General features: G+C 43.6%; 1 protein-coding gene across 1 annotated transcript in view; it reads right to left on the bottom strand.

The window, feature by feature from the left end:
* The window catches only part of lrp2a (low density lipoprotein receptor-related protein 2a), a 387,109-nt gene that overhangs the window by 168,820 nt on the left and 198,429 nt on the right, over positions 1 to 19,860 (bottom strand). The window contains exons 29-34 of the mRNA XM_041200238.1: positions 17,622 to 17,864; positions 14,858 to 15,069; positions 14,323 to 14,507; positions 10,242 to 10,470; positions 9,960 to 10,137; positions 3,441 to 3,569 (exon numbers count right to left, since the gene is read on the bottom strand). Of these exons, the coding sequence (XP_041056172.1) occupies positions 3,441 to 3,569; positions 9,960 to 10,137; positions 10,242 to 10,470; positions 14,323 to 14,507; positions 14,858 to 15,069; positions 17,622 to 17,864 (1,176 nt within the window). The remainder of the gene's footprint in view (positions 1 to 3,440; positions 3,570 to 9,959; positions 10,138 to 10,241; positions 10,471 to 14,322; positions 14,508 to 14,857; positions 15,070 to 17,621; positions 17,865 to 19,860) is intronic.

Here is a 19,860-nt window from a genome sequence, read left to right as displayed (position 1 = left end):
ACAGAGTAAATGCAAGTAGGCTCTTTCCACTTAGATTAGGAGAGATAAACACGAGAGAACATGGCTTTAGGGTGAAAGGGGAAAGGTTTAGGGGGAACATTAGGGGGAACATCTTCACAGAGTGGTGAGAGTGTGGAACGAGCTGCCATCTGATGTGGTAAATGCGGGCTCACTCTTAAGTTTTAAGAATAAATTGGATAGATACATGGATGGGAGAGGTCTGGAGGGTTATGGACTGGGTGCAGGTCGATGGGATTAGCAGAAAATATTTCGGCACAGACTAGAAGGGCTGAATGGCCTGTTTTCTGTGCTGTAGTGTTCTATGGTTCTACAAAAGAGAGATGCAACAGCAGAGGCTTTCGGCTGGTGTAATCTTAGCCAAGAATACATAATGAGGCCTGAGCGAGAGCCCAGAAATCCATTAGCTTGTTGAAACACCAGTGCCTCACGCAAAATGCTGTTTGATTGACAGCTCAGGCTCTCTGCTCTATGCTGTCAATTTCACAATGTTTATTTATTTACACAAGATAAAAAGGTTACAAGTGCTTGCAGTTTCAGCTATTGATATCTAAAGGGTCTGGATGATTGACACCTGTGTTGGGCTGTAGTAAAAATGAGTTTTTTTTTAAGGAAGTAGAAAGTTATCAATGAATGACTTTTTTAAAAACTTTTTTTTTACACATCCTACTGTAACTATAGGGTTCATTGCCTCTATACAGTGTATAATGGGGGTATTGGGGGGGGGGGTGGAGTCTTGGTTGTTATTTGGGATGGATACCTTGGCATGAGGCCATAGGGGGTGGATAGGTGGCAAAGTTTAGCATGGAGGGCATAAGGAGGACCATTTGAACTTACTTTTCAAAAAGCTCCCCCAAGCAGACTATGGTTCACGAAACCTCTGAGGTGCCTTGAACCATGACTCTTTGAAAAGCTAGCCCGACTCCATGAAAATTGCAGAGGACTAGGAGATGCATATTCCTGTAATGGAGCCAGCCTGGTCAGGAGTGCAGGGTGCGGGCTGACAACCCAAACCAGTTACCCTTTAAAGGCACTGCTGAAAATCAGAAATCCCAGGAATGGGATAGGGAATCCCAGAATCGGGACCCACCTTCCTTTTTTTAAAGGGCTCCCAAGTCATCCTGACTTGGCAAAAATCCAGCCTATTGTGCGAAACGTATCCTAATGAGTACTTAAGATTTTGTGTTCTTATGAATTTGTGTCTGACACAGCTGTATTAAAGCTTTGGATAAGCCAAGAAAAAACTTCCTGTTGAAAATCATTGTTGGCAGCAAGTAGTTTACATTTTCAACAGGGATTAGGTTATCACTAAACTGCTACTGAGGAGCAAACATATCAATTTAGCAATCATTCCAAATCTTTCAGCAGCAAATAAATTTTCAGCATTTGCTGTTTTCTGCAATACTCTTCAGGATATAATTGCAGCATCAATAAAACTGCAGCTAAGTAAAGGAATAAAGAAATTGTTTAACACCTCTTTGCATAATGTCTTCTTAATGAATGGATCATATGGAGTTGAAAATAATTCCAAGAAAAGTACTAATGTAATTTTTAAAACGAACAGGCTTAGAAATTAGAATTATTTCAATATATAATAGTTCTTGCATTCTAGGTGAGCGCTATATAGTATGAGAATGTTCATACAATCCAAAGTGAAATTTGAGCCTTCAATAAACACTAGCAGAGCTAACAAGATCTGAGAGAACACAATTTTATGCAGGAACCGTTAATTCCAACAGGCAATTAAACCACTGAGGTACTGACATTGGATTCTTATTGTAAAAGGCACAGAGATGACTTCTGAAGCCATTTTAATATCCAGTTTTATCAAAAGAGATTATTTAGGCCCATCCAATTTATTGAATTTATAAGATCCAGAACAATATTTCCTGCCAGGGTTAATTCAGGCTTAAAGAAACCTGAAGCTGTATCACAAGAAGTAGGTAGAACAAATCTGATGTGCCTCCCAAAATAGAAATCCAATGCTCTTGCTGTATTCAATTAGTATGTTGCAATTCAATTAATGAAGAAGACTGTTGACTATCTACTATGGTCTTTGCAGGCTTTCATAACTTCAGATACAAACGCTTCTCCACGTAAAAGTCTTTACACTTTTACTTCTGACCATATGCCTTGTGCCTTAGAATTATTCTGTTACATTTTATGGTTCAAAGACTTTTATTGTTGCCTTTACATCATATAACTAGATAACATAGAACCATAGAAAAGTTACAGCACAGAAGGAGGCTATTCGGCCCATCTTGTCCATGCCAGCCCAAGGACACCCAGGTGCCCTCTCTATTCCCACCTTCCTGCACCCAGCCCATAGCCCTGCAGCTTTAGGTGCAGATCCAAGTACGTTTTAAAAAAGTTTAAAGTTTCTGCCTCTACCACCAACTTGGGCAGTGAATTCCAGACACCCACTACCCTCTGCGTAAAAAAGTTCTTCCTCATGTTCCCCCTACACCTTCTGCCACTGATCTTGAATCTATGTCCCCTGGTTCTAGAATTCTCCATCAAGGGAAACAATTTTATCCTGTCCACTCTATCTATTCCCCTCATAATTTTGTACACCTCAATCAAGTCATCTCTCAGCCTTCTTTGTTCTAAGGAAAATAACCCCAACCTATCCAATCTCTCCTTGTAGCTACACTTTTCCAACCCTGGCAACATTCTTATAAACCTCCTCTGCACTCTCCCCAGAGCTATTACTCCTTCCTGTAATGTGGTGACCAGAACTGCACACAATACTCCAGTTGTGGCCTCACCAGTGTTTTATACAATTCCAACATTATATCCTTACTTTTATATTCCATACCTCTGCCAATGAAGGAGAGCATTCCATATGCCTTCTTTACAACGCTGTCTACTTGAACTGCTGCCTTCAGGGACCTGTGTAATTGTACGCCAAGATCTCTCACTTAATTTACCCCTCTTAGTATATTCCCATTTATTGTGTAATCCCTGTAACTGTTTGACCTCCCTAAATGTATGACCTCACACTTCTCTATGTTAAAATCCAGCTGCCACTTCACCGCCCACTCCACCAACCCATCTATATCGTTTTGGAGATTATGGCTATCCTCTACATTATCTACTACTCGGCCAATCTTTGTGTCATCTGCAAATTTTCAAATTGTGCCCCCCACTTTCACATCCAAATCATTAATATATAACACAAACAGCAAGGGTCCCAACACCGATCCCTGTGGAACACCACTTGAGACAACTTTCCATTCACAAGGGCATCCATCGACCATTCCCCTTTGTTTCCTGTTACAAAGCCAACCGTTTATCCAGTTTGCCACATTACCCTGAATCCCATGGGCTTTTACTTTCCTGACCAATCTGCCATGTGGGACGATAGTGACTATTGCATTACTATTTTTTGGGGTAAGGGATAGATAGGAATTGTGTCCTACCTTTTGCACAATGTTTCCAATCCACCATCAGGCTCCAGCCTGAGGGGCAGACACATGAATAGAATCTAGGAGCCGATGCAGAAAGTAGACATAAATGGCTGCAGGGGTTGGACAAACATGGATTCCAAGCTGGGAGACAAAACATACAAATATCCATAACCTTACTGTAGTTATCAATGGCGTATACCAAATTTACAATTGGAATTTGACACCTTTAAAAACCTTACAGTCTGCATGAATTTAAGATTAGGACAAAAGTAGTGTTGAGAAAGCTATATGCATTTTATGATAGTAATCTGGTTGGGAAGGCAGAAGTGAGGGGAGTATTAGGATCATCATAAGAGTGGAGCAATCTGAAATTGACTTTAATGTTTGCAACTTTAACTTTTAACCCCACTAAATCATCTCTGGCTTGTTTTAGGAGTCATGGACAGCTGATCTGGATTCTATGCAGCCCAATGCAATGGGAACCATGGTGGCCGGGATCAGCTGATCATGAGAGAGGCCCTGCGTCAGTCTCCCAATGACAGAAATACCTCCCCTGATTCAGTTGTAGGGCGGAAGGGGCTGACACGGGATTCCCAGCAGTGGGATGTTAATTAGGCTCATTAATGGGCAATCTAGTGTTGGCTCAGGCGTTAAAAGGAGGCCACATGGGTCTCCCATGCCCTCAGAAGGATGCCCAGCAAAACCTGTCAGAGTTGCCAGTGGCGTCCCCACGGGGAGGTCTCTTGCTAACATGCATTTTGTGCCCAATCGGATGGCCAAGAACCGGGTAGGGGGTTGGCTGCTGAAAGCACCCCTCTGCCTATAACTCCCCTCTCCCATGCCTCCCACCCTGCCTTCACATCTGTGATGTGGGGTCCCTCCACGATCCTGGGCCTTGTGTGGATGTAGTGCTGCTAGCAGCCACCACCTCCCACTAGTGCTGGTAGCAATGATGAGCTGGCAAGACTTCCCCAGCGCTGGATGTTTCGACGTGACTTTCAAGCATGTGGTAGCTTGCGACAAGTTCCTGAAGGTGTTTGAGGAGAAGCGAGACCAGCTGGAGATGAAGATCCTGACGGTGGAGCTGCTCTTTGCTCTGCCTTTGCAACGGGATCATGTGGTCTCGGTGCATCTCTACAACCCCTATGTTCCTGTCGCCGACGTGTTCACCTTCCTCGCCAGGTACGTCAACAAGGTTGGGAGCTGCACCGAGGTTAGAGATGCCTTCAGGATTTGGACATGCAAACGCCAGGTTAAGGTCATGCCCAAGCCCGATGGTAAAAGAACCATCCTGCCCCCTCCTTCCAGCTTCACTATCGGGAGAAGCTGTGGCTACCTTGTCTACAATGGGCAGCCCAAACTTTGTCGCTCATGCGGCAAGTCTGGTCATGTGGCAGCCAACTGCAGCGCCGCTCTCTGCAAGAACTGCAAACAGGAAGGGCATCAGACAAAGGACTGCAAACAGATTAGGTGCTGCAACCTGTGTGGCGAGGCAGGTCATCTCTATACAGCCTGCCCCAAAGGCTGACTCACTTATGCACAGGCAGCCAAAGCCAACGAGGGGAAAGCAGAAGAAATGCTTTGTGTCACTACTATCAAGGAAACTTGCAACACTCCAACCACCATGGCTCCCAGTGAGAACAACAGGACAAAGGAGGACACAGGGAGAGACAAGGTGGAGGAAAAGATTGTGGCAGCAGACAGCCAATCAACAGCACTGCCCCCCGAACCTCCCACTCCTCAGAGAGCAAATCAACGGAGGAGGAAGAAGCAGCGGAAAATCAGCAGGGGGAGTGGCAGCTGGTGAAGAGAACCAAAAGGAAGAAGGGGCTAAGAAGGGACCAAGCCACTTCCCAGATAAGTGGCAAGAGGTGTCTCCCATCTGACAAGGATGGCAAGGGCAGCTGCTCTTTGGATGAAGAAGTGCAAGGCCGGCATCTACAGAAGAAGCGGCAAAGCTCTAGGGAGTTGGAGGACGAGACACCCAAGCTCCAGGACATTGGAGACAATGAGGAGACCAGCGCACCCCAATTTTGCCCAGAACCTGAAGAGGTCAGTAAACCCCAGCCCCAGGAATCTGGGAGCAGTGAGGCGCTCAGCACACCCCAACTCCGGGAAGCCGGGAGCAGCAACGCCCCAGAGAGGGAGAGGATTGGAGAAGCTTCTCCAACAGAGGACATTTCAAATCCCATTCTCTGCACGAACCCCGAGATCCACCTGAGTAGAACATTGCCAATGGGGAGGTTCAGGACAGTTTCCTCAGCCCATCCAAAGTGAGGCAATTTGTGAACACTATGGGTATGCAGGAGCAGTCCAATGGTCTGGGACTCTCAGAGGCAACAGGTTTAGTAAAAGACTAAATGCTTTAAAATAGGTGTAAAGATTGTATCCATAAATGTGCATAGCATTAAATCTATTATGCGATGTGTTGCAACCTTGGACTACCTTGCCAAGGTCAAAGCTGACCTGTTGTTTCTGCAGGAGTGTGCGATACTGCACCTCAGCTGCTACAGGCAATGGTCACGATGGTGGTCCCATGGGCCATCGATCTGGTCGGGAGGAAACAACTCTCGTTCCTCCGGCCTGGTTATTCTGCTGCGGGGAAGCAATTTCACCATCTCCGAGGTTAAGGAGGTGGTGGGAGGGTGCATCCTCGTAGCAGACATAATGTACAAGAATGCTCCACTCCGGTTAATTAACGTGTAAGTCCTAGCACAAAAGGCCGAGCAGCTGGCAGTTTTTCAGCAGCTCCCACTGCTGTTGGCGACCTCCAGGCCGGTCATTCTGGGCGGTGACTTCAACTGCATCATCGATGCGCTGGACGATCCGGCAGGGCCGACAGCAGATTGGACACTACGTCCAGATCCCTGACGGAAACAGTTAAGGATGCCAAGCTGTACAATGTCTTCAGCAACCCTGCAGACGGAGAGCAGCATAGATACATCTGGTCGCGGCCAGACGGGTCCATCCATTCCAGGATAGACATCCTGTTTGTGTCCCGTGCGTCCGCAGTCAGATCCACTGACGTCAAGCTGGTTTTCTTCTCTGACCACTGCCTCCTACTGGCTGACTGTCACTTAGAGGAAGACCAGAGGGTGGGCAGGGGGGCATGGAAGCTAAATGTGCAATGGCTGACCCCAGAGAACATTGAGGAGCTCAAGAGGGATTACAAAGGTTGGAGAAACGTGAAACCCCTCTTTGAGTCCCTGACCCACTGGTGGGGAGCGATCAAAGGAAACATCAAGAGGTTTTTCATCCTCAAAGGCACCCAGAAAGCTAGAAAGGAACAGAAGGAAATGTCCCAACTCCAGAAAAACATGCAGAATCTGCTCCAGCTGCAGTTGATGGGGGTCGATGTCAAGGAGGAACTCCAAGAGGTGAAGAGCCAGCAAGCCTCGCTCTTTGCCTCGGAGGCCTCCAAGATCACCTTCCGTTCCAGGGACTGCTCCGTGGAGCAGAATGAGATGTGCTCACGTTTCATCTTCCAAAAGGTATACAGAGAGAGATCTGTGATCAGCAGTCTGAAGGAAGAAGACGGCTCAGTAAAGTCATCGCAGTCCGACATTTTGAGGATCAGCAAATCCTTTTATGCTGGATTGTATGACGTGAAGCCCACAGACAGCACGGCCTCCCAGTCCTTCCTGTCCTCTATCACAGAGGTTAGACGACAGTACACGGGAGAGCCTGGACAAATCGCTAACTCCTGACGAACTGACTAAGGCCCTTGAGTCCTTCAATAAGAGTAAAATTCCCGGAAGCGACAGCTTGCCAGCGGAGTTGTATTCGGCTCTGTGGGACTGGATGGGCCCAGACCTGCTAGAAGTGTATGAGAGTATGCTTCTGGCCAGCAGCATGTCAGAATCCATGAGGAAAGGCATCATCACCCTCATCTACAAGCACAAGGGGGAAAGGGAGGAAATTAGAAATTGGCGATCCATTTAACTGTTGAATGTGGATTATAAGATTCTATCCAAGGTCATCGCCAATTGCGTCAAGGACGCTCTGGAATTGGTGATCCACCCTGACCAGATCTGCACTGTGCCAGGCAGGAAGATCTCTGACAGCCTCATGCTGCTCAGGGATACGATTGCCTAAGTGTAGGACAGGGGTCTGGACACCTGCCTCATCAGCCTGGATCAGGAGAAGGCCTTTGACAGAATATTGCACACCTACATGGTGGATGTGCTCTCCAAAATGGGGTTTGGGGAGGGAATTCACAATTGGATCCAACTGCTCTACACTAACATCAGTAGTGCAGTCTCAATCAATGGGTGGGAATCAGAGAGCTTTCCTATTAAATCTGGAATCAGGCAGGGCTGCCCTCTCTCCCCTGTTCTTTTTGTGTGCTGCATAGAACACTTTGCTGAGTCCATCAGGAAGGATCCGGGCATAAGAGGAGTGACGATCTCAGGCAGTGGAGGCACTCAGGTCAAAGTCTCCCTGTACATAGATGATGTCACCATCTTCTGCTCGGATCCGCTGTTGGTGCGCAGACTGATCCACATCTGTGACCAGTTCGAACTGGCCTCGGGAGCCAAGGTAAATCATGGGAAGAGCGAGGCCATGTTCTTTGGGAACTGGGCTGACCGATCCTTTGTCCCCTTCACCATCAGGGCTGACGGCCTGAAGGTTCTGGGGATATGGTTCAGAGGGACCGAGGCATGTGTTAGAAACTGGAAGGAGCGAGTGTCTATGGTGAAAAGGAAACTGGGCATGTGGGAGCGACGGTCCCTCTCCATTGCAGGTAAGAACCTGGTCATCAGGTGTGAGGCACTCTTGCTGTTGCTGTATGTGGCACAGGTCTGGCCCATTCCACACTCCTGCACGATGGTGATCACCCGAGCCATCTTTCGCTTTATCTGGAGGTCGAAAATGGATCGTGTCTGCAGGGACACGATGTACAAGCCTCTACATAAAGTGGGAAAAAACGTGCCCAACATTGCCCTCATACTGATGGCCACCTTTGTGTGTGGCTGCATCAAGCTGTGCATAGACCCTCGGTACGCAAGTGCTGAGGTTCTACCTGTCCCCGGTGTTGCGAAGGATGGGTCTGGCCACGCTGCCGCGGAATGCTCCAAGTAGTTGGACTGTGCCGTACCACCTGTCCTTCATGGAAAAATTTATGCAGAGAAAAACCTTTGACCACAAGTCTATCAGGCAGTGGTCGGCATGTAACGTCTTAGAGGCCCTGCGGAAAAAGGAAAGGGTGGATCCTGTGGGATGGTTCCCTGAGCAGACTGTGAAAGTCATTTGGTAGAAGCACCAAGACGTCACTTGGCTGGTGGTGAGAAAGGCCCTCCCCGTCAGATCCTTCCAACATGCCAGGGGTCTGCACGTTGCCCTTAAGGTGGCTGTGATGGAGACGAGACCGTTGTTCACCTCCTTGTGGATTGTGCCTTTGCGAAGAAGGTCTGGAGAGAGATGCAGTGGATTCTGTCGAGGTTCATCCCAAGCAGTACTGTGAAACAGAACTCTGTGCTCTATGGGCTGTTCCCAGAGACACACACCGAGACAAACATCAACTGCAGCTGGAGGATCATCAATTCGGTGAAAGACTCTCTTTGGTCTGCCCGAACTTGTTGGCCTTCCAAAACAAAGAGTTGTCCCTGATCGAGTGTAGCAGACTGGCACATTCCAAAAGTCCAGGACTACGTGCTGAGGGACGCACTAAACCTTGGCGCAGCCGCAGCAAAGGCGTAATGGGGAAAAGTGGCTGTCTAAGACCTTTCTGCCACAGTGCACCGAGGGGCTGGGAACTGTCGATAGCCCCTCGGGCTGTACAGCTCAAAATGAGTGTCTGCATTGACTAATAGTATTATAACTGTATTGAAACACCGCAGAGTGCAACATGATGTATGTTGATAACTCCAATACCATTATCTGATTGTCTGCGTTGACCATATTGAAATGATTGTAATATTCATTGATTGTATTGATGCACCTTGTGATACATGTGTAAAAGTTGAATCTGATTGTACTTACGTGATTGTGATTTTGAAATGTTTTGGAATGTTCTTCCAGATATTTTATGAGTATATTTTTCAAAAAAAATTAAAAAATGATGAGCTGTCAGCCTCTTATTGGCCAGCAGCTCTCAACAGGCAGGACTTCCGCTGCGGAGGACCTCAATCACGGGAAGGCCCAACAGTGGCCAATTAACTGCCTGAAAGGTGCTTGATTCCTTTGGGCCTCCCCCACGGAATTGACGAGGTACCCGCCGGTTCTCCAACTGGTGAGCGAGACCCTCATTAGCACGACAAAATCCTGGCCAGCAAGTTACAGTGGAATTGGAAGTTAACAGAGAGAAATTATTTACATGTTATTTTCCATTGGTAGAACTTGTTTGCAGATTTGACTTACAAAGGAGTTGCTTTACTTTCAAAGTCCATTTACCTGGACAACTACATGTCAAGTGTAAAGCACAATCTACACGATCCTGAAATGCTACTAAATTCCATGACATGACATTCCAAAGATACATAACTTCATAGCTTCTTTATTGGACAAGTATTAATATTACTTTTGACCTACCAGGTGGTTGCCTCACAGAATGAACAGCAACAATTCCTCGTGGCTGAGTTATACTACTGATCATCACAGTCTGATTCTTTCCATGCCACTTATTTACTCTAATAACGCGATTAGATTGCCGTTCAGTCCAATACACAAAATCCTCAAAAATTGTTATGGCATGTGGATGTTGCAGGACCTGCCAAACATGTAATTGGTGAGCATTTTAACTTAAATATATACATTCTATAGAAGAACATTTATTATTTAAGTAAAAGGCAAACAAATATTTCATTTACTTACCAAGTCACTCGCTAAAACTTGTCTCCTATTGTTTCCATCGTAATCACAGTATTCAATATAATCCAAATACGCATCAGCAAAGTAAAGTAGTTTAGTTGGATAATCAATACTTAAACCATTGGGCCAGAAGATTTTGTTACTTATTAGGGCAGTTCGCAACGTACCATCCATACTGGCCTTTTCAATTCGTGGGTTCCTGCCCCAGTCTGTCCAGAACATTAGATGATTGCTACAAAGTAAAGTCAAATTGACAATCAGTTTAAAATCAGAGGGATTTATTTGTGCTCCCCACCCTTCCCCAGGACCATCAGCAATTACTACTGATTGTTATCGTGATTGTTTCTTGTCACACCACCTCTTTTGGACAATCTGCTTCCTAGTGCTTAAACACCCATCATTAAGTTCTTTGTGACTAAATTGTTGTAAGTATGATTCAAATGAAAACAAGCGAATCTGCATTTCCTTCCTATCATATGAGAGGCAGGATTGTTGACCTCCTTACGGCATTTCAGTTTGTTTAATAGCTGTGAACCGATTAAGTTCACACAGCTGAGACAAAAAATATATTTTTTAAAAAGTATCCCTGCCACTCAAAACAAAAGATTTGATCAGGTATAATACATTTATAACATCTGAGGTTCTGTAAAATCCTGAAAATGTATGCGATGCTGGTACAGATAGAACAATATGCACTGCAGCAACTCGCTAAGACTCCTTCTCAAGGGCAATTAGGGATGCACAATAAAGGATGGCCTTGCCAGTGCTACCCACATCTCATAAACAAATACAATAAACTGTTTAAAGGGAAAACTCTATTGTCTATAATTAGTATGCAGAACACTTCTCCAATACCTACTACATGCAGCACAAATTCCATCAGCGTCAGGAATTCCCTCGTGGCTTCTCTCACTCAGCTGCCACAACTTTGATGCAAGTGCAGGAAAATCCTGCGCATGGGCATAAATGGGGTTTTAACCAAGCTTCCACCAAACTTACAGTGACAAAACAAGGGAAGCCTGAGGAAATTTGTGGTGCAAATCCGCTAATCAGAAAAATTGCTTGCAAGTGGATGCTTTCCACTTTCTAAGGATAGGTGTTAGATTATTTGTAGCTTTTAAATGATAAGGTCTGATACCAAAAATAGTGCTTGTTAACAATGAATGATTCACATGCACTGAAGTTTTGAAAAAGCAACCCTTGATTTATATTATTGTGTAATTGATAGCTGAAAATACTGTGCACTGAATTGTAAACCCTTGTAAAAATAATAATAAATTATAAACTAATCAATATTTCTATAATGTCTAGATTTTAAAACATCATTTATTTGTTTCGATATTTAACAGAACCCTAATTTAACTAATTTGTCAGCAAATGAATCAAAATATGTCTTGTAAGTACTTAAACTTTCATCTTAACTAAAAAGTAAGCTGATTTCTAAAATATGTTGTCTTCTCCAGGAAAAATTCAGACTGATTGTTAGAATGCTAAGTGCTTAAAATAATGTTGATTGGGGAATTTTTTTCCAGTTTATTTTTGAATTAAGTTGTATTCAAGTATAATTAAATATGTCAAGCAACTTACAGAGGCTGTGACAGCTGAGGCCACTGACATATGGACAACCTGAGCTTCAGGTTGATGTCATGCCTCTGGCGTTATCAGCAAGAAGGCAGATGCTGTAACTTATACAGGAGATGAGGGAACATGTGGTGGAGATTCCAGAGGCTAGATGAAGGAGTCCATTCAGGCTGTGAGTGTTACATGTCTCTGGCGTATGCACGCATAACTTCCTCCATGGACAGACTGGCAGCCTTCATGGAGAGCCATATCCAATAAAGCACTCAGTGGATGCCAGAGATGCCCATGGACCTGTCCCATCACCACTTCCATAAGTGTCATACAATAGTGAGAGGTGAGAGAATTGCGAGGCACTTGGAATCACCGCAAAAGTCCTTGCATTTCTCAGATCAGCACAGAGGTACAGTGGTGTCTTGGAGGAGAAGTGGCTATCATCCACATCTGGGGGCAGAGTATGGACAGGAGGTCCTCAGCCCCTCTGTCAGAAACACCAGCACATCACTCAGCCACAATGTCAGAGGGAGGCTCCTGCATCTATGCAGGAGGATCCCAATGTGCCAAGACCCTCCAGGCTTCAGACAGCCAGAGGAAAATGGTAAACTTCATCCCAAGCCACAGAGCAACAAGTAATATTAATTATGTACTATAGATATAAAGTAACCTCTTCATCTGGATGTACATTAGAGCCTCATATTGCTCTTCTACTGGTTACAGCAATTAGAGCAGCTTTCCATTTAAACAACTCTGAACAAGAGGTACAAGGTGTAAATTGGCAGAGGGGCTCAACACACTAGTGATTTATTTGGTTTAAGGTAAAGCAGAACATGAAAACCTTCCAAAGTTCATATACTCCCACCTTAAGGATTACCATCATGTCCTAAATCCCATTCATTTTTCATTGATTTTAAAGATTGTTTAAATAAAATAATTTTTCATTTTTTCTGCTTAAATTCAAAGTGACAGTTGTACAGACATGAAGCAACATAATTCAGCTGGCAGACAGAGGAAATAAATTTTTGGAAACAGTCATTTCAAATTCAGAATGAGTCAATGTATATCTCAAAAATCCACTAAATAATTTGCCTTACATAAGCGATCCTCATTTTTGACCTGCTAAATTGCTATTTGAATGAAATGCAACCTCTGCTGGTGTATCCATTTTATCAATCACATTAATGAGAACAAACTTCAGATACCAAGGATACATTGAGTGGTCAGGTCATGACTCCTAGCTGAACATACCAAAGAAAAGAGGTGCAAAAGACCTTCCAGAGGACTTCCTAACCCTAGATGGGCTTCACATTTGATGCAGTATAAGCACTGTCCAGTTTGAAGCTATGTTTGAAAAGTGTTTCTGCTGACTGCTAGATATCCTGATCACTTTAACTATTGAATCTAATTATGCTGCTGGCAAGCAGATATAGCCACCTACACCAAACATTTGAAATTAGCTGCCAATTGACTGACGCTCTGCAAAGGCATGTAAGAAAAAATGGGTAAAGGTCAAGTATATCCAAAGTATAACAAAAACAAAAATACATGGAAAAACTCAGCAGGGCTGGCAGTATCTGTGAAGCGGAGCACAGTTAACGTTTCGAGTCTGAATGACACTTCAACAGAACTGTCAGAACATCAGATGAGGGTAAAATTCTACCCATGGGGTAGATTTTATAGGGGGATGCTTACCCAACATCCCCCCGCCCCCAATCTAAAAGTTGGTCAGCATTTCGCCAACGTGAGATCTGCCCGCCCTACAGTCATAAGCTGAGGATGACTTTATTTGGATCAGGGTGGGACCGCGCCCCTCAGGGACAAGAAATCGCACCCTAGGGAGCTGCCAGCTAATCTGATTGGCCAGCAGCTCTGTATTTCCAGAAGTGCCAGAAGACAGCAGTGGTCACTGCTGGGACCACAAGCAATCCTGAGGATAAAGTGAAGATGTCTCCCAGACTTCAGGTTAATCCAGGCATTTTTGATGGGCACAGCTGGGAGACCCCAGCGAGAGGTGGACGAGAGGGGTAGGGTCTGTGGTTAGAGAGGCTGGGGTGCCCCAGGTGGGCACAGGGGACCACCCCCCCAAAAGCAGTTACACCCCCCTCCCTTCCTGCCTACCAGCAGCCCATGCAGTGAATGCTGCCAGGCTAGCTGCCATGCCCCTACTTTACCTCGCAAATGGAAAAATTGTGTCGGAGACAGAATGAGGCCCTTAAGTTAATCGTGCACTTAAGGGCCTCAATAGGCTTAGCCGCACGCAGGCTGCCTAACACCTTACCCACTCCCCATAATATGGGGGATAGGTTTGGGGTGAGCAGGAAGGTGGGGTCCCTAAAATTCACCCCATATCTTTCTGTTAATTAAACACTGTAGGATGTATGGGAAGTGATTTGATGCCTGAAAGCTCTCCTTAGCAAATAGCCACACATAATGTAAATGAAAGCTATTTTCCAAATACAACCCTTCCTCCCTAATATACATGCACATAAATGCTTTTTTTTTGTCTTACTCATCTCTAGGATCCAACACCAATCCTCTGGGATTCGTTATATTATCACTGAGTAGTACAGCTCTGTGGCTGCCATCCAACTTTGAAACCTCAATTGTTTGAAGAATGTGGTCTGCCCAGTACAGATTGCGGCCTACCCAATCCACAGCAATGCTTTCTGTGACAGTCACTCCGCTATCAAATATCTGTTGGCAGAGATTGAACCATCAGTGATAATGCAGCAAAGTACATCCTATAGAAAAAAGCTATCTGACGTTATATATTTTTAATGAAGACATACTTCCCAGAAAGGTTTTAATATTCTAAAGCTAAAAAAATTTACATATCTGCAAATATTTATGAACATTAGTTACTGAAATGGCATGTCTGACTTGATCATCAGTCTAAATCTTTGCAAACAATTAATATAGAAAATATCTTCTTACCAGCTCTATCTCCATTGTTTTGTATTGTCTTGTTATATTGCCACATACAACAGTAAATTATATTTCATGGAATTGCTTTTATCTTTTCAAGAACAAAAAAACACACGTACAATTTTTCGGTCTGTTCCATTTTGAAAAGCGCTCCAAACTTTGTCCTGAGTTACATCCGACCAATAAATCCGACCAGATTTAGAATCAAAGTCAATTGCAACAATATTTAGCCCATCTCGGATCACACTCTGAATGACGTGTGGATGAGCACTAATGTTGTCGGAAACTAGCTCACCTCGGCTTGCCACCATTATTAAAACATTAGTTGAATCTGGAAAGAAAATCAATACAATATTAACTCTATTGAATCCACAAAGCAAGAAGAGCTGATTGAAAACTAATTCATAACATCAATGCTCAAGCAATAACAAACTGAAGTGTACAACAGGCTGCTAGCCAAGCAGTTTCATTTCACTGTGTGGACTACTCTCCAAACCACAGTTTGGGAAAGAAGGTAAGATGACAAAAAATATATTAAAATGCATTGCACAAAAATATTAAAATGGGTTCTGCTAACTGGGTGAAGCTCAGGAGCCTTTAAAAGAAATTGTAGGCAAGCAAAAACCTGCAAGTTTCCAACATTGCACACTGTCATGCCCACTGACATGCCACTACACAACCAGCACAAACATCCTATATAAGAAAACCAAAACCGAACTAATCAATGTAACCCTTGATATATTTCTTTGTCACTCACCTTTCTGAAATCTGGACTGCACTATTCCTCACTGGCCTCTCTTTCTCTCTCTCATTACCTCTCCCACGTAGCCATTGGTTCCAATTCCCAGCTCTATAAATCCTGAAAGGGGATTCTAAAGTAGTTCAGGCAACAACATCCTCTTCTTTGTTGCAAGCCACAAATACATGCCACTGGCCTTTGCCTATGCCCTTAATGATACTTCAACCCATCCATCTCTACATTGGCTCTGGACTAATCCATTTTAGGAATGCAGTGCAAGCAGCAAAACCACTTGCTTAATATCCAGGCCAAATGAACTAGATGTAATGGGAAAAAAAAACTTTTTGACCAGCCTAGAATGGAAGGAAATATGCCAATTTCAATGTCATCCCAAATCTCTCATAGTTGAATCTGTAGCATGCACAAAGAGCCATGCCTACCCAATAGAAGACAGCATCTTCTGTCATCAATCCCCACATTGCAACATAACGTTTGATCGGAACTGGTTCTAGTCCATCATAATTGCGTCTAGATTTGAGCCATCCAAAAATATCCAGTCAGAATTTAATATCTCAATTATAACAAAACCTGCAGCTATAATCCAGTCTGAGCACTTGTAAATGCTGAAAATGGATTAGTGGCATTGCTCCAGTTAAACTGGGCACACTTAGCATAAATTTGCATCAGTACCAGCGTGACCCATTTAAAGCAGGTCTGGTTTAAACCAGTACTCATGTCTTGAATAGGCTAAATCTCACATTCAAAAGAAATAAAAATTAAGGGGCTGAAAATTTGAAACTGTTCTGGCAGATATTCACCTAACCTGCCCCTGCCTTCTCACCACAAACAGTTCCAGGATGAGAAAATAGTGGGGACTCTAGATGTGCCTCAAGATGTACTGATGCCCACCAATAGCAAGTAAATGAGGGGACTTCTCCCTTATCCCACGAACTATGGCACAGGTCTGGGGCAGGTACATTTCAATACTTACACAAAAATGCTCCACCCACAGAATATCTTGGCCTAAATCTTGTTAAGCCAGTTTATACCCTTGATAAAATTACATCAAGTGCTCATTCTTCCATTCCCTTGGTAATTATACCTCTTCCTACTATAAATGCTGAGGCATAGAAGCTGGAAGAAAGATTGGCCATGTAGCAGACTATGATAAGGTGCTAATCCTGCTGCTGGAGTACATTGAAAAGAAAATAAAATGAAAGTGTTTGATTTTGGAGACCAATAAAGCAAACATAAACTTTATGAAATTGATTGTGAACTTCTCTTCCTTTAGAGGATTGACTGGTTAGACAAAAGTAATGCTGAAAAGGTAAATTACAAAGTCCATGCTAAATGTTTTTTTTTGTCAGGTTAATAATAGCCTCAATAGAAAGTAGAAAAAAGCATATACTCCTTGACAGATTCGTAGATACTGCTTGGCTGGCAAATGGGCACTAATCCTGGGCAGAGCCTTGCATTCTAACAACTTAATTTAGATTGCAGAAGAATTACCACAGGAATTCACTAATAACAGCTACTGTGTAGAAATGCACATGTTCATTCTGAACCAGAAGCCTTTTAAGTTCATTAAAGTACTTGTCTATCGTTACGTGCTTAATGACTGTCCTCTAATCCAACACAAGCCTTTGTACTCATGGCCTATAGCCATGTTATAATGGTCAACAATCTACATTCAGTGGGCAAAAACAGCATCCTTACTTCAGACAGATATGATGTCCACACCCTGCCCCAACGTGCCAACAGATATAGTAGTTTCCACACGTCATATGAAGCTGCTGTATTACTATCAGTTCCAGCATTTAAGAGCATTGGTGTCCGAACCAATACAGAAATGCAACAACGAATTGAAGCTGAGAGAAAAAGATGGATTCAGCTTTTTAAGGTGATCTCTGATTTAGTGAAAATGCTACAGTCAAGAGACACAAGAAGCAATGTTGTCCTCCTGATCACTGGCTTTCTGATCAAGTTAATATCTGAGCAGATAATGTCAACCTCTGCACTAGTGCTGTGACCATTCAATTCTTTAGATTACATTTTAAGTACTGCAGACACATATTTGTGTTACAATTCTGCAAATGGTCTGATAAAATACATTTCAGTCAATGAGAGGAAAAGGCGAGTTTTACCTGAAGCTTTACAGGTCCTCCCATCAGCTTCTAAAGCATAACCTTCATCACATGTGCACCTGAAAGTTCCTCTTTCATTGTAACATATTTGGCTACAAATGCCTGGTGGATTACATTCATCAATATCTTCACAGGTCTTGGAATCATTTGTAAGCTGATAGCCACTTGGGCAAGTGCACTGGGCACCAAAGGGCCCCTCGATACATTTGTGTGTGCAACCTGCATTATTTTCATTGCAGCTCTCTGTATCTAGTTTTTGTCATAAACAAAAGCAAAAATAATTTTAGGACAATATTTTTAAATCATTATTGAAAAATGTCCCCACATTTCTATGTATTATTGCAATTAAATGCTTAGCATGACCTACATGCAAAACAAATAGCCTTTTCATTTAATTGTTTTTTTTTTGGCTAATTAAAGGGACAGGTTCAACTTCCAAACATACCTTGCAAGGCCTAAACTCGAGAGATTACTACAGCAAAAATTTAATATTCCTCTTTGACAGTTGTAACACAGGATATTAACAACAATAGAATATAATTTCTGCATTATGAAACAATATAGTCCATCAACTAATAAATTCAGATAACTATCACCTGTACGCAGGCTGTTTGTATCTTCCATAATTAGCTGTATCTTTAATGTAAAAGTGCAATCCAGATAGTATGGCTTAGAGATCAGAATAATTTCCATTGTTAAGCATCATTAGCTAGAACATTGGCATTTACTCGGCAATATGGAAGACTGCCCAGATATGCCCTGTCCTAAAAAGCAGGGAAAATCCAACCCAGCAAATTACTGCCCCATCAGTCTACTCTCAATCATCAGCAAAGTGATTGAAGGGCTAACAAGAGCTATTGACATTGCTATCAAGCGGCACTTACACAGCAATAACCTGCTCACTCATGCTCAGTTTGGTTTCCACCAGGACCACTCAGCTCCTGACCTCATTATAGTGTTAGTCCAAATGTGGACAAAAGATTTTAAGACAAGAGGTAAAGTAAGAGTGACTAATCTTCAAATTGAGTCAGTATTTGATCCAGTGTGGCATCAAATAGCCCCTGCAAAATTGGAGTCAATGGGAATCAGAGGAAAATCTCTCCACCGATTGGAGTCATACCTCGCACAAAGGAAGAAGGTTGTGATTGTTGGAGGTCAATCATCTCAGTCCTGCCACAACACTGCAGGAGTTCCTCAGGGTAGTGACTTAGGCAAAACAATCTCCTATTGCTTTATCAATGACCTTCCCTCCATCATAAGGTCAGGAGTGGGGATGTTTGCTGATGATTACACAATGTTCATACCGTTCGTGACTCCTCAGGTGCTGATGCAGTCCATGTCCACATACAGCAAATATGGACAATATTCAGGCTTGGGCTGATAAGTGGCAAGTAACATTTGTGCCACATAAGTGGTAGGCAATGACTATCTCCAACAAGAGAAAATCCAACCATCTCCCTTTGACATTCAATGGCATTACCATCGCTGAATCCCCCAGTGTCAACATCCTGGAGTTACCATTGACCAGAAACTGAACTGGACCAGCTATATAAAAACTTCAGCTACAAGAGCAGGTCAGAGGCTAGGAATTTTGCAGTGAGTAACTCACCTCAAGACTCCCTAAAAGCACCTCCAAGACACAAGTCAGGAGTGTGATGGAATACACACCACTAGCCTGAATGAGTGCAGCTCCAACAACTCTCAAGAAGCTCAACAAAATCCAGGAAAAAACAGCCTGCTTGATCGGCACCCCATCCACCGCCTTCAACATCCCCTCCCTCCACCACCAATGCACAATGGCAGCAGTGTGTACCAACTACAAGATGCACTGCAGCGACTCACCAAGGCTCATTAGACAGCACCTTCCAAGACCTGTACCGCCTAGAAAGACAAGGGCAGCAGATCAATGAGAACACCACCTCCTGGAAGTTCCTCTCCAAGCCACACACCACCCAGACTTGGAAATATATCATTGTTCCTTCACTGTCATTGGCTCAAAATCCTGGAACTCTCTCTCTAACAGCACAGTGGGTGCACCTACGCCACATGGACTGCAGCAGTTCAAGAAGGCAGTTCATAATCACCTTCTCAAGGGCAATTAGGGATGGGAAATAAATGCTGGCCTAGCCAGCGACGCCCACAGCCCATGAAAGGATAAGAGAAGAGAAAAAAAATTCCCTTATTAGTTTCATGTAATATTCTGAAATTCAGACTGATTAACTAAATTTCTGATTATAAT

The sequence above is a fragment of the Carcharodon carcharias genome, chromosome 12 (genome assembly GCF_017639515.1).
Source record: "Carcharodon carcharias isolate sCarCar2 chromosome 12, sCarCar2.pri, whole genome shotgun sequence".
Lineage (NCBI taxonomy): Eukaryota > Metazoa > Chordata > Chondrichthyes > Lamniformes > Lamnidae > Carcharodon > Carcharodon carcharias.
The sequence above is the reverse complement of the archived record's forward strand: the minus strand, read 5'-3'. Positions and strand labels throughout refer to the sequence as shown.